Source organism: Rhea americana, unplaced genomic scaffold (genome assembly GCF_003343005.1).
Source record: "Rhea americana isolate MKP2758 unplaced genomic scaffold, rheAme1 scaffold_475, whole genome shotgun sequence".
Lineage (NCBI taxonomy): Eukaryota > Metazoa > Chordata > Aves > Rheiformes > Rheidae > Rhea > Rhea americana.
In genome coordinates this window covers 242,280-255,913 of record NW_028186618.1, presented here as the reverse complement: position 1 = coordinate 255,913, position 13,634 = coordinate 242,280, and the positions used below count along the sequence as shown (strand labels likewise).

The following is a 13,634-nucleotide window of genomic DNA, read 5'->3' as shown; positions in this document are numbered from 1 at the left end:
GCACCGCAGCGTGCTCCCCGCACCGCACCGCGCTCCCCGCACCGCGGCGCGCTCTCCGCACTGCAGCGCGCTCCCCGCACCGCAGCGCGCTCCCAGCCAGCCGGGGGGACCCCCGCGGCAGCCGGGCGCTCATCCGGACGCGACGGGCCCGGCTGGCGCACAGCACTCACCGTCCTGGCAGCGGCTGCCGGTGTATCCCGGCGGACACAGGCACCTCCCGGCGGCGGGATCGCAGCTGGCGTTGTTGGCGCACGCAGGACAGATCTGCTGGCAGCCCGGGCCCCAGCGGCCTTCGGGGCAGGCTGGAGCACCGGCGGAGACAGGGCACAATCAGCGCATCGCCCCGGCTCGGAGAGCGCTCAGCAGAGTAAACGCTGCCGGCCCGGTGGCGGGGCGAGSGTTGCCTCCGCCCGCACAGCAGCAGCAGCAGCACGGCCCGCACCAGGGCAAGCTCCCCCCCCACCCCACGCAGGTGCTGCCAGGGCCACCACCTTTGCAGGGACCTGCAGAGGAGCACGAGGACAGGCACAAGCACCACTGGCAGTGCCGACCTCGGGCCAGGAGAGCCCAGCGCTCGCTGCTGCTGCTGCCCTTTGTGTGGACAGAAGCAAAAACTAAAACCCACAGCATCCTAAAACCTGGGTGTTGTTTTGGTGTTTTGTTTTTCTGACCACAAAGAAATCTGGAAGAAACTTCAGAGACAGGTTTCCACGACTGCTCCTATATGACCCAAGTGAAGACTGGATGCTCTTTCAGCTGTGTGGAGCCGCATGTAGGCAAGACACCCGCCAGCTGCTGGGGCCAGCGCCACTTACGGAACAGGCTCTACAAATCTTGTCACCTCGCACTGCTCCTGTCTGGCTGAAACACTGCTCTCCTAGCAGCCAAAAAAGCTCCTTCTGTCCTGTCTGAATAAAGGAGGCAAAGCTTTTCCATACCCCGATCAGAAGCATCACACATTATCTGTGTCAGAGTGTCCACTGATGCCTTGCAAATTCAAAGTGCTAATCAAGCCTTTAGCTAACTTTGTCCTTTACGAGCAGCGCATGAGTTCAGCGTGTCTGCTTGACCAGGGTCAAGCAAATGGCATAGCTTCTCAGCCGCCAAGCTACCTCTGACAGGCATCTCGCACAGTGCTCCTCCMAAAAGAAAAACTGTTCATCTGCAGCCAAGGAATGTCGGTGGCAATGCTCCAGGTACAATTAGGAAGCTGGGAYAGGACTTCTACAGTTTGGCTCCTAAACTTTCAGGGCTTTAACCTTTGCCTTTTTTTGCTAACCAGCACGCACTATTGCCRTCAAGCTTCTGATTAAACACTGCGCAAGCTACATAATTCTGCAGACCAGCTGTGGATTATTTCCTTTGTGGACARCCAGGAGTGAATGGGCCACAATTTGGGAATTACTACCTGGAGAGCCCTTTGGAGACCCAAGGCACATGGAAATGATTAAGGTGCTGAAAAACCGCAGTGCAATACATGACCCTCAAGGGGAGCAAAGGAAGGACAGCATTAGAGCAGCCTGCAAACCCCCTGCATACCCAGAGAGCACATCGGAGCCTGAACCTTCGAGCAAGGCRCACGATGTCTCCCACCCTTTCTAATCTGATCTCACTCCAGCACTTCCATGCCAGTTCTGGATTTGCATCTACTTCTGGTAAGCTACAACTGCTCCTTGCTAGCAAATGCTGTTTCTGGCAAAGAGTCTTTATAGCTGCTGTCACTCTGCTAGACAGCACACTATTCAGCATTTCCCAGGCCTGCCTTTAGTTGCAAAAGAGAAGCAAAAGGCTCAGAACGATAAAGCTGGAGTCCTTGTTTAACTGCTCCAGGGCCTCGAAAGAAGCCGGTCCCAAGCACAGAGTAAGTGCTGTGCACATGTGTTTTTACCGTCGCACAACAGAACCAGGCCGTTATACATGGAGAATATCTTCTAACTGCTGTAATACCACATGATGGATAAAAGTACAAGCTTTTAATTCAGGATTCTTTAGTTTTCCAGCAGTTAAAGAGTAATATCATAAAGTCAATGACAAATACACATCTGYAAGGAAAGACTCCTTACCTATGTTTAAGGCAGCAACAACTGAACGTATCTTCTTTTTATTCACTGCRTATATTGTTGCTTCCACGCTCATACTTCATTCAGTTTCAGAAACAGAGCTAAGCTAGCTGGTTCTACTGTCTAAGACTTACGATCTAAAGTTGCGTTTTTTTCTAGATTTCTACGAAGATGATCSCAGTCGTACTAGGTGCTTTTAAAAATGACCTCAACAAAAGAAAAAGCAGAGTGCCGGTCCAAATCCCCAGCCTCAGCTGCTCTGCTCCTGTCGTTCTCCTACCTTGTCCACAATCGTGCCCCGTCCAGCCTGGCGCGCAGGTGCACTTGCCAGTGGTGCGGTCGCAGGGAGATGCCCCGCACGAACAGGACAGCAGGCAGTCAACGCCAAACTTCCCCTCTGGGCACCCTGCGGGCAGAAGAGCAGGGTGAGCACCGTGGGTTGCTGGGACGCAGCTTCCAAGGGAAYATTCCCAGGCAATTGCTGATCAGATCCCGCACGGCGAAAGCAGAAACCTTCGATTCCGTGAGGMAGTCACAGCTACTAAAGGCTGCCGTGTCGCAGAGGAAGACTGCCCGGACGCGGCCGCTCTGCCATCTACTCCGCTCACCACATTCCCCTGCAGCAAGGGGCCTCTGGCCTTTCACTGCCTTTATTTTTCCGTTTGAACGCCGTCGCCCTGGGGTCTTTGAGCGAGCGACCCCTCGCACGGCAGCGGCCGACCGCGCGCCCGCAGCCGAGGCTGTGTCAAAACAGCAGCGGCTCGAGATCCAAAGCGGCACCAGCCCCCGGCTTTTGCACGGCTCTGAGAGCCTCTCGCCTGCGTGGCTGAACGCCCCAGGGACGCGGCAGGCGCGCCTTCGAGCAGCAGCCGCCACGGCACGTGCACCGACGTAAAGCAAGACGCGGCCTCAGCCCCGAGAGGAACGGGCACGCTTCGTCCCCTCTGCTCCGAACGCCAGCGTGACGGCGCTGCTGTGGCAACGCCCGGCTCGCTTCCTGCCCCCACCGACCCAATTTAGCAGCCAGCTAATTACGTGCACACAGAGGGCCTCAGACTCCACGAGCCTTAAATGCCACTTGAGTCCCTCAGAAGAGCCCCACGTTTGCAGTTCTCTTCGTCCGCAAAAGCCAACGTTTCGTAAGGCTTCGGCAGATATAAACAYGCCAGCATTCAGAAATAACGAAGGAAAAAGCATACCAGCTCGTAGACTTAAAACGACACAGTGGAGATTTTTGTTATTCCTGCTCTTTGCTAATTGATGGCAGATGTTCATCCTCACCCTCTAATAATTTCCAGATCTGAACAAGAGCCAAAAGCCTACTATTTCAATACAAATATTTGTGTTATTTCCTGCGACTCTCCCCTAAAGGATTAAGCTCCTCTCCTATTCTTTTCAAAAATATCCCGGCCTGAAAGCGCCCGACACCGCCAGGCAGCTGAGCGGCGCCGGCGGCAGCGCGCGTCCTGCCACGTGGAGGACGGGAGGCCAGCAGCGGCCTCGGGAAAGGCCCCTGCCTCCTCGGCTGCCCGAACTCCGTGAGGAAGCGCGAGCTTTGCACAGGCTGCCTGCATCTCCACCATCCGGTCACGTCATCCTTTTAGCGCTTGCTTAAGCAGCCTCGCTCCGGAGAAGGAGAAGAGCCCTCCGTCCGTCCGCGTCCCGCGCTCCGCCGCACGGCGCGGCCGGTGCCACTCGCTTGCCCCGAGGGCACGGGTGGGAGCAGCGCGATCCTTAGCGGTGTCCTCCGGAAACGCCATTCGCACATCCGGCACTGCAACGGGGAACCCAAGCAGAAGGCGAAGTATCCGCGGGTGCTGGGAACTCCCGCCTAGTCCCCGGGCGCAGTCAGACCTGCCGTTCACTTACAGGGTGGGGAGAGCTACCACGTTCGAAGTTCGWGGAGAGTCTAAGGCTGGACGTTATCCCGACTTCCACTTGCACTGAAAAAGCTTACAAAAAGGATCTCAAACGTTCTGGGGCCTATAACCTCCAGTCAGCTGTGTTTTTGACACAGCCACTTTTATTGCTGGGTGGGATCAGGAAGAATATGAAAGTGAAACTCTGAAACGGGGGGAAAATAAAACAGAGGATAAGAAAACATCGAGTTGAGCTGGTGAAATTTATGAGTGAGACAGTGCCCGGGCTAGAATTGTTTCYGATTTCTGCGATTTATTTGCAAGGACTTGTTTTATTTAAACCAGAAACGAATGCACCCAATTTACTGGTAGGAGGATGCACCTGCCAGGAGGGTGAGCAGACCGCAGGGCACAAAGCACAGCACKGCAATTATCAGGATAAAGTGTTCGCTGCCGTTTGCTTTACAATGAGAAGGAGGATTGATAGGAACATWAGTAAAACTTGTTTTGCTTTATTGGAACTTTCTGTGACAACCTGCAGCTTTTGTTCTGACCGGAAGAGCAGCTCTGCTCCATCTCTCAGGCTGTTTCGCAAGGTAGCGGCACGCTCGCAGCCTCGTTAGGTTAGCACTCGTAGCTCCTGGGCCGGGTGTGGATGGARTGGAATGTTTGGTTAAAAACAGGCGAGCGCAAGAACTCCCGGGATGCTACAGTCAGGAGTTAGACACGGAGCACCACAAGCCTCGGAATGCAGCACGGCTTTTCCACGCCTGCAATGTTTTGCATTTTCTCTTGGATCCAGCTGAAATGTGATTAAGAAGAAAACAACCTCGTGACAGAGGGAGGACGGCTTCTCAACTGTGGGCCACTTCTGAGGCTGGCACAAATTACTATTTTCCAGCAACTGCGTTCATGTTTTGCAATCATCGCCTCTGCTTTCAGGCCAAAGAGTCATTGTCTTGAAGTTCACTCCAACAATTTCGCTGGAAAAAAAACCCCAAGTGCTCTGACACCCCAAATATCTCCCAGGACTCCGCAAAGCTGCTCCCTCAGGGTCTGAGCACCACGCTGCCCACACACGGCCGAGTAGCTCAGTTATCGTGCTGCTGACTGGCCCTTTATCCGAGGAGCAGAACATTGGTAAGAGGCTCATATAGAGGCCAAAGTTTAAATCCTAACGTAAATGAAATACAGCATTTTTTTTTCCCCCTTGCAGATCAAATAGAACTTTAATACRGAATAGAGAACGGAATGGAAAAATATGATACCGTTCTGCTTGGAAGTAAAAAGACATCAAAGGGGAGGAAAGATAACCAGATATAACCTTGCTCTACAAAAGGAAGGATGCCCTGGTGGCAGGATAAAGGCAGACCTTGTTCTCCTTCTCTGCATACGAATCGTTCTGCACCGGCATCCCCGCTGCCACTTTAAAGTGACCGTGCTGTTTKGATACGGGCCTTCCAACGGCGGCTCTTGTACCATCCAAAGCCGTTTCCGCTCTCCACTCATCAGACCAAGTGCAGTGGGCTACGAGGCCTGAGGGAGGGCTAAAGGRACTCGGGGAGCCCGTCTGCGCTGCTTTGCTGGGAGGGAGCCTGCACTGAGCGCAGAGCGAGCCTACCCCGACCCCCCGGGAGCGGGCAGCCCGCTCAGGCGGGAAGGTGAAGTCACCCAACCAGGTCCTCAAGAAGGAGGCTTGAAGGCCYTGGACACGGGGAGAGTGACGGGAAAACCGCTCCAGACGCGCTCCTGAAAGTCACCAAACCCCCACGGAAGACAAGACGGAGCGAGCGGGAGCTCGGCCTCGGCCGGCCAACGCAGGCGGCGCGCCGCGGCGGAGCGCCGGCTACCCGCCCGCGCCGGGCACGGAGCCGCTTCCGAGGCAGCTCAGACGCGCCCGGCTCCGTCGGGCCGTGCGCCGCTCCGGAAGGTCTCCGACGCGCCCGGCTCGGGCGCAGAGCTCAGCAGAGCTCAGGCGGCACGGCTGCGGAGGAGAGGCGCGGAGGAGAGGCGCGGGTGCCTCGCGGGGAGCCGGCTCCTGGCGTGGCCCTACCTTGACCGCAGTCCTCCCCGTGGTAGCCTCGGGGACACTCTCTCCAGCACTCTCCGGTGACATGGTCGCAAGACGCTTCCGGAGGGCAGCCGCACTCCTTCTTGCAGCCGTCCCCGTAATAGCCAGGGTCACATTCTGCCAACGATCACGATTAAAGAGTATTCAGTATTCTTGGATTGGTSCTGGCAGAGCAGGTAGCGCACCGCGAGTGTCAGCGCGACGGCCGTGGGCCAGCTCCACACGGAGTCAGCAGCCGGACGCAGCAGCCCGCACAGGTCACCCTCCACCTTTACCCGCACTCACAGCCAGCTGCGCAGGTTCTGGCCTGCTAAACTTGGCTGAGTCTGACAACCTGCTCCTGATCTAAATAACACCAGGGAAGACGGTCGTAGTGGGACGGAAACAGGACGAGTTTTCCCCAAGACAACTGGTTAGGGGGAAAGAGGTCGCAGGAGGAGAAAGGGAGATGCTGCATCAGTGCTACCCGACAACTCACTCGTCTCACACCGCTCGCCCCGGTAGCCGGGCTTGCAGGTGCATGAGCCATCCTTCTTGTCACAGTCCCGAGTGTTGTGCTGCACACAGAGGCATTCTTCAGAGCATCCGGGGCCAAACGCCCACTTTGGGCAAACTAGACGCGGAGGAAAAGAACAGGTAAGGCACATCAGGGGTCAGATAACACAGCACAAGGAATAAGATCATTGCCGCCYAGCACTGATCTTTCCCGGGGCAGTGTTTTCAAAGGTCGTAGTCTGAGCGTAARAACAGTGTACACAAGCTCACCTAAATGGCAGTACCGTCCGTACAAGCCAGGATCACACAAACAGGCTCCATAAATCCGATGACACCGACCTCTGTTGGCACAGTTGCATTTTTTCCTGCATTGTTTCCCATAAAACCCTTTAGGGCAGCCTATTAATAAAGACAGAGAGTCCGGGAAGGTGAGCCAATTTACATCTGTCATTTTATCTTCTGGGGGACACAGAAAAAACATACAAAACTCAAAGCCGTATGTATTTAGAAGCAAACCTAGGCAAAGGATGCAGTGAGTTTGGAAAAGAAAGCTGGACTGATTTTTGACCAAGAATTTGCTTGTGTCTCTATACAGTAAGATATTGATAAAAGCAATCAGATTTCGTGCACCAGTCCGTCATCGAATTGCTTCGACAATCAACAGTCCCGTCACGACCCCCCTGCACAGCGCACTATAGCACATCTTATTTACTTGCTTATTTATTAGCACAAGAGTGCTGGATGCGCTCTGCTCTGAAGTTGCTCAGATCAGTGCACTCCAACACGATGAAAACGCATCTGWGAAACAACAGGCAAGTGCTGTTCGCCAGTACTGACTCGCACCTCCACGTCGCTTCTCCCTTCTTCAGCTGGCCCTGGAGCACGCGACACAGACCACAGGGCAGAGCCGAGAGGAAGCTGTGCTCACAGCTTCGGCAGCAGTCCCCACGGCGGGGAGAAGGTCTGTGGCAGAACCACACGGGTAGACAGGACCTCTGGGTAGGTCCTACATCCTTCCTCCAGCCGTGAGAGCTGTATGCAGAGCGCCATAAGCTTGTGCTTCACTCGAAACGATAAAGCCAGCCGAGCTAGAAAGCTATCTTGCCGGGCTCCGAGAAGTCTAGATTTTTCGTATGTGAGAAAASGATCCATAAAGCCACGCCATAACATGATATTTGCACTATTAAAGGAATAAAACTATTCTTTCTCTTTTAAGCTAAAGATCTTAATATTAGAAGCATATGCCGAACACACTGTGTCAGCAAAATGCCCAGCCAGCATCCTTCCAGGCAGCACAAACCTCCTCCCATGTGATAAGAACACGAGACAGCTTAAGACGGGGAAACGCCATCCTGGGACGGCACATCCGTACATCACTGTTTACTTTCATCTCACCTTCCTGTTCTTTCTCTGYACCCCTCAATCACCTCCYTCCTAGAGAAAGACAAGGCCTGGGYATCTCTTGATTTCATTTATATTCTGCTTCAGTCTCCTCCTTCAGTAATAGATTCCATATGCTCTTAACCATTTGTCTCAAGTCGTTTTGTCTGAATTTCTCTGTTTCTGTGTTTTTACAGTATGTTCCCAAGATTTTAACTCTTTGGAAGAGAGAAATAAATACTTACCAACAGCAACAAATACTTTCTTTTGCAGCACTTTGGGTAACTGCTATCATTGCAACTTTAGAGTGCTTTCTTCTTCTTTCAGTGGGAAACACCTCCTCAGTTCTTTAAATTCAGTATTTTTGACATTCTTTTCTTTGTCCTTCACGGAAAGTTCAGTAAACTGTGGTTGACTGACTGACACGATCAGAGTGTTGGATTGCTGATTAGCTAAAYGAGGACTGCAAAGAACTTCCAGTGCAAAGATAAGACATACTACCCGGAACACTGTTTCATCTCTTCCTCATTAAAACATATCTTTTTCCCGCAAGACTATGTGACACACCACTAACGTGTAAAGACAAACAGAAATAGGAGCTAGCTGCCTAGTCCAAGAAACATCGCTCACCACTAGCAGCCGGAGAATACTGCTACCTCAGCCTGCCCGTTTTTTGCTTTAAAAACGCCCATCTGAGTGAAAGAGCAAACTGCACAGCTCTCAACACGTTGTGCTTGAGTTCAGGAGCCCGCGGGCGCGCCCTCCCTGCACTTGTGCACGCCTGCATCTTCCCTGTGACTCGAGAGGGGCCGAGGTGAGAAAAAGCGGGATGTCACCGCCGCAGGTGACGGAGAGCCTCGGCCTTACCATCTTCACAGAGGCGTCCCGCGACGCCGGGCGGGCAGCGGCACGCGCCCGTCCTCGGATCGCACGTGCCCCCRTTCTCGCAGGCACAGCTGAGGCTGCAGTTCCTCCCGAAGGTGCCCTGCGGGCAGGCTGCGGGGAGGGAGACGCAGACGTCAGCCCCGCAGCGGGAGGCCGACGCTGCTTTCGAGACCTAGGGGCTGTCTGCGGCAGAGCCTCTGCTTCGGGGCATCCCGAAACAGGYGCAAGCGCAGATTGCAGGTTTTGAACACGGGATGAGATTCAGCTTTTTTTGACAGTAAGTGTTTTGCCTTGTTTGGACAAAAGAGTAAAGACATAATGAATTGACTGGGGAAGCCAGATTTTCATAGCTTCAATTCCTTACTAAGACTGTAGATAGCAACCTAACAGCAGACTTTATTTGGGTCACTAGAAAAACAAGTGAATTCCTTCTTAAGCACAAGTAGGCTAAAGGGAAAAGCATTCTTCTGCTTAAGGCAGAAGTTTAGCTGGGAGGAGGAATTAAAAGGAATCTCATCAGTATCTCGAGTATTTTCTTAGTCTCAAAGGATGTAACATGTCTAACGCACTGCCGATAGGTTTATACGCAGTTTGAGCGCAAAGCTCGGATTCAAYGCCAGATGCATATATTTGCAGTTTGAACTGCAGACTAAAATGCCTTGGGATCAMTTTGGGAATGAAAACGGGGAAACTTTACTGGGGATTTTGTCTGGTGACTAACAGGCAGGCTTTGCCAAGATAAACATGGCAAGCAAAGGCAGCTGGACGGACAAGAAAGGTAAGGGGTGCTAGTGCTACTTTTGGCCCACGGGGTTTTGGGGTGCTCCTCCTTCTCCTCCCTTTTGACTGACTTTTGGAAAGAAGAGCCGAGAGCCAACAAACCACCCAGCCTTCTCCTCCTGCTTCCCCCCGGGGTTACTCACTCTGGTTACACACGATGCCGCTCCAGCCATCCGGGCAATCACAGCCCGTCTGATCCTCATTGCACGTTCCACCGTTTCTACAGTCCTCACAGCTCAGKCTGCAGTCATGGCCAAACGTGTGCTCCAGGCAAACTGCAACAAGACCAGCCGAGGATAGGGAGGCCTTCCCAAGGCTGCTGCAGCAGCTTGGGGAGTTTGGTCAGACGAAGCCCCCACGCTCAGTCTACAGCAAAGGTAAACGCATCTGTGTTGTAACACAGGTTCCGCGTACACAGAAAAGGTATTTGACAAAYGCTGTGCGTACGCTCACCGTGTTCACCACACGTTCGCCACACGCCAACGTGTGTGATCAATTCTAAAGACTTCAAGTAAAAGTATGCCATCTAGCACTGCTGCAAAATGCCCACCAAATTTTTCTGAAAGTGTGTGCTCTCCTCTTGCTTCCATCTCTTCCTCCTCTTCTTCATAATCCTCATCGAAGAGCTGGGTAAATTCATCTCTCAGGATTGCAACATGAGGGATTGGGCGGATAACGGGATGCTGACCATCCAGGGCTTCCACAGGGACAYCTAGAGCTAGGGAAGCAGTCATGCAGAGCACAACGTCAAAGGCAGGAAAGKGAGGAGAGATCTCCTAAGAGGTGAACAGTGGACAGAATCTCTGTAAAGAGAAAGGAAAACCAGAAACGGTATTTCTGTAGGGCTGGCACGTGTGATTTGGAATGGATCACTCCACTGATCTCCTGTATTCCTTGACGCCGCTAACCCAATGACGCATTCCTCTCTCTCAAACTTGCCAACCTGCTTGCTTGTTTTGACTAGAATGTGACACAGGCCAGTAAAATGACTTAAAAATTGTCTGAGTCTTTGACCTTGACCTTGACAAACAGATCTGACTTCTCCGGTAACTGARATCATCGCTCATTCTAATCACCTTGCCTCTGTAGTTTTTCTGACCAGTGCCACTTAGCTCCCTCGAGATTTCAGAAGTTACTTTTTTCTTGAAAATTAAACAAGAATGCCAATGCATTTCAGGTTGATTCTCCTTTCCGAAAGTTTTTTTGTCAGCTACAAAGTACCCAGGTGGACCAGGCTTCCTTCATTTGTGGGGTAGGAAGGAGTTAAAAGTCCCCCAATCAAGCTAAGCACAAACACACTTGGGAACCWCAAGCGGCTGATGGGGCGGCCTATAAAAGCTAGCAGGCCAGGAGGGGGTTAGGYACTCTGCCAGGGTGAAAGGGGCATGAAGTGCTGCTCTTTTGGTTCCAGACTTTAAAAAGCCTTTCCAAAAATGGGAACTCTGGCAATGCTGAGATGTCTGGGGTCATTAGAAGAGGATAACTGGCTGCTGGCTACCCTACTAAGTGAGTAAGTTGGAAAATAGTGTGCTTAGTGGTGGGATAAAAAGGATTCCACTAAAAAAAAAAAAAACCCATTATTTCTTACCAGAAAGAGCKGTGAAGGCTGGTGGCTATGGAAAGTGTTCTGATTCTTTGGCTAATTTGGGGCCATCACTGCTTACTGTAGACTGTTTTAATTGCTGCTGTGCCAAAATCCCCTAGGCTTCTTTGAAAAGCTCTATGAAATACTACTGAAATAGGAATGGTCCTGTTAGAGGAAAGCTTTCCACTGGTGGTGTGAGTCATTTCAGCTACTCATATTAATAAGTGCTGTGAAAAGATGGAAAGGGTGCTGTGTGGAGCTGATGAGTCCAGGATAAGTTGGTTCTGGCTCCTCTATGCTTTCTCTAGGTTCTGCGCAGYGAAGTGTTTGTAAGTGAAGAACGGCAAAGAGAAAGCATGCAGGTAATGTAATAGTTAAGGTGTGTAATAACACAGAAATTCCACTTACAAATGCAGCTCCTTCGGTCTTCATCCAGTTTGTATCCAACCTGGCAGCCACACTGGAAAGACCCTATCTGGTTCTGACATGTGTGTTCACATCCACCATTATTTGAGGAACACTCATCCACATCTTAAAAAAAAAAAAAAGCAATATCTTTGTGTAATGGAAGAATGTCCTCTGTAGGTGTGTGTATATCTGTAGTAAGCATTTGGGTTAGAAGCAGTAAGACTTCTTTCTTCCAAACAGCCTTAGGAGTTTTGTTTTGGAGGAATTAGCCAGATGTGGATCCTGCTCTCGTTGTGCCTCAGAATAGCTTTGTGTGTTGCTGAGGAATTTGCCTAATCTGYAGGTTGATGGCATCCTCTCTAGGAATGTGAAGTCATTTGGCTCTAAAAATTGAGTTGAGACTATGCAGGTGATTCAGGGAGCTCTAAGTTTCAAAATGTGGTGTGCTAAATCAGCCCCCACCTGCCACTAAGGATGTAGAAGCAGGTGGATGAACTTTTTCCCCCCCATTTTGTGAAATGGTATTGGAGAGTTTTGCTAGTGAGAACAAATCATTAGAAGGAAATAAAAGCCCCAGATCTTTCCTATTAAGAAAGCTAATCAACAGAGCACTCATAGGAAAGCTGACATGAGCTGAGAGAAACTGGAAGAAATTCTTGGCTGCTTATGGCCAGGTGGGAAAACTTAATGTCCTCTTTCTTTCAGAGCTTGTCACTACCTTTCCAGTTGTATTTTATACAGACATTTGCATTTGTCTCTACCACTTTGGTGGTGCAAATTACTGCCAACATTGGCATCTGACATTCAATAAAAAATTAGTTCTGTGAATTGCTAATGGAGACAGACTGGACACCTGGACTAACTCACTCTGATACAACCTGATTTGGTTTCACTTGGTGTTTAAGTCAGCTGCTACTCTTCAGTTGTATTGGGCTAATGTATGGGTTAGAACAGCTGAGGTGTCTTAAGACTTATCAAACTCAGGAGATGTACAAAATATGGAAGAACAGAATCAGAGGAACTTGGACTATGTCTGTCCCTCCTGCAGTGCTGCAACACWGAGAATTGCAACATTCCTGTTTACTTCGGGAGTTCAGTTAGATATTTCTGCTTACCATCACACCCACAACCATCTGGGTTGAGCCTGTATCCAGCATAGCAAGCGCACTCATAGCCTCCAGGATAGTTGTAGCAATCTTGCTGACAACAGGAGTGAGAACCACTGTCACATTCATTGATATCTAAATAAAAGAAAATACGTGTGTTGGACAGGAATAYGCATCTAGCTTTGCAGTCATGACGGTATTTGTTAAACTTGCTTTGAAACTAGCTCTGGTAAGTTCTTCCTAGTTTGACACTTTCAAATACAACCTGCAAGGCACTAGTCACAAATTTGTAATTTTGTGGCTAAACAGGCTTTGTCAGCTTAGAGGGGGAGGAAAGCAATGAGAAAGCTTTCAAATGGGTAATTTCACCTCCCTTAGCCACTGAGCTGGTATTCTTGTGCAAGCCCACCGCAGCATTTACTCTGAGTGAATACTCTGCATGATGCTGAGAAAGCGGAGTGCACCTACAGCCTGAAACTTTGAGCCCTTTATCTCCGAGGCTCAATCTGCTCACTGCTAAGCAGACTTACCACGGTGCCTGGGTTTTAGAGGCGCCTGTAAAAGAGCCCACTACCACCGCCAAACAAGCTTAGGCSGAGGAGGCCTCTGGCAGGGGAACACAGCAGCACTACAGGGCTATAGAAAACTTACTGGGTGTTGTAGTAACCGAAGGTGCAATGGCTTTTTTAGAGCAAACACCATAACGTGTGTGCAAATGCACACTGACGAGCCCCAGAGGCAACTGCTGGTGCCTTTGCCAGCCTGCCAGGCAGTGTATCTGTTCCTAATAGGTGTCCTGGGGAGACGTGTTCCCTGAAAACTGCAGAAGGATGGTACTGAGCAAAGAAACAAATTTGAGAACTGCTTCCCGAGTCGTGTGATCACTACACAGAAATATCTAAGTACTGCTACGAACCACTAAACACTCCTTGTTAGCAACTTCATACTTGCTGGCTCATAGCAGAGGAGTCTTTCAGCAGAAAGGTCGATAGCCGCTTGAGGCAC

The 13,634-nt window shown here is 51.1% G+C and overlaps 1 protein-coding gene across 1 annotated transcript in view; it reads right to left on the bottom strand.

The window, feature by feature from the left end:
- Positions 1–13,634, bottom strand: part of MEGF6 (multiple EGF like domains 6) — a gene marked incomplete at its 3' end in the record, with an annotated part of 102,224 nt that overhangs the window by 10,100 nt on the left and 78,490 nt on the right. The window contains exons 13-22 of the mRNA XM_085316609.1: positions 12,639–12,764; positions 11,524–11,646; positions 10,081–10,248; positions 9,674–9,805; positions 8,733–8,861; positions 6,756–6,884; positions 6,469–6,603; positions 5,973–6,107; positions 2,341–2,466; positions 171–302 (exon numbers count right to left, since the gene is read on the bottom strand). Coding sequence (XP_085172735.1) covers positions 171–302; positions 2,341–2,466; positions 5,973–6,107; positions 6,469–6,603; positions 6,756–6,884; positions 8,733–8,861; positions 9,674–9,805; positions 10,081–10,248; positions 11,524–11,646; positions 12,639–12,764 — 1,335 coding nt within the window. The remainder of the gene's footprint in view (positions 1–170; positions 303–2,340; positions 2,467–5,972; positions 6,108–6,468; positions 6,604–6,755; positions 6,885–8,732; positions 8,862–9,673; positions 9,806–10,080; positions 10,249–11,523; positions 11,647–12,638; positions 12,765–13,634) is intronic.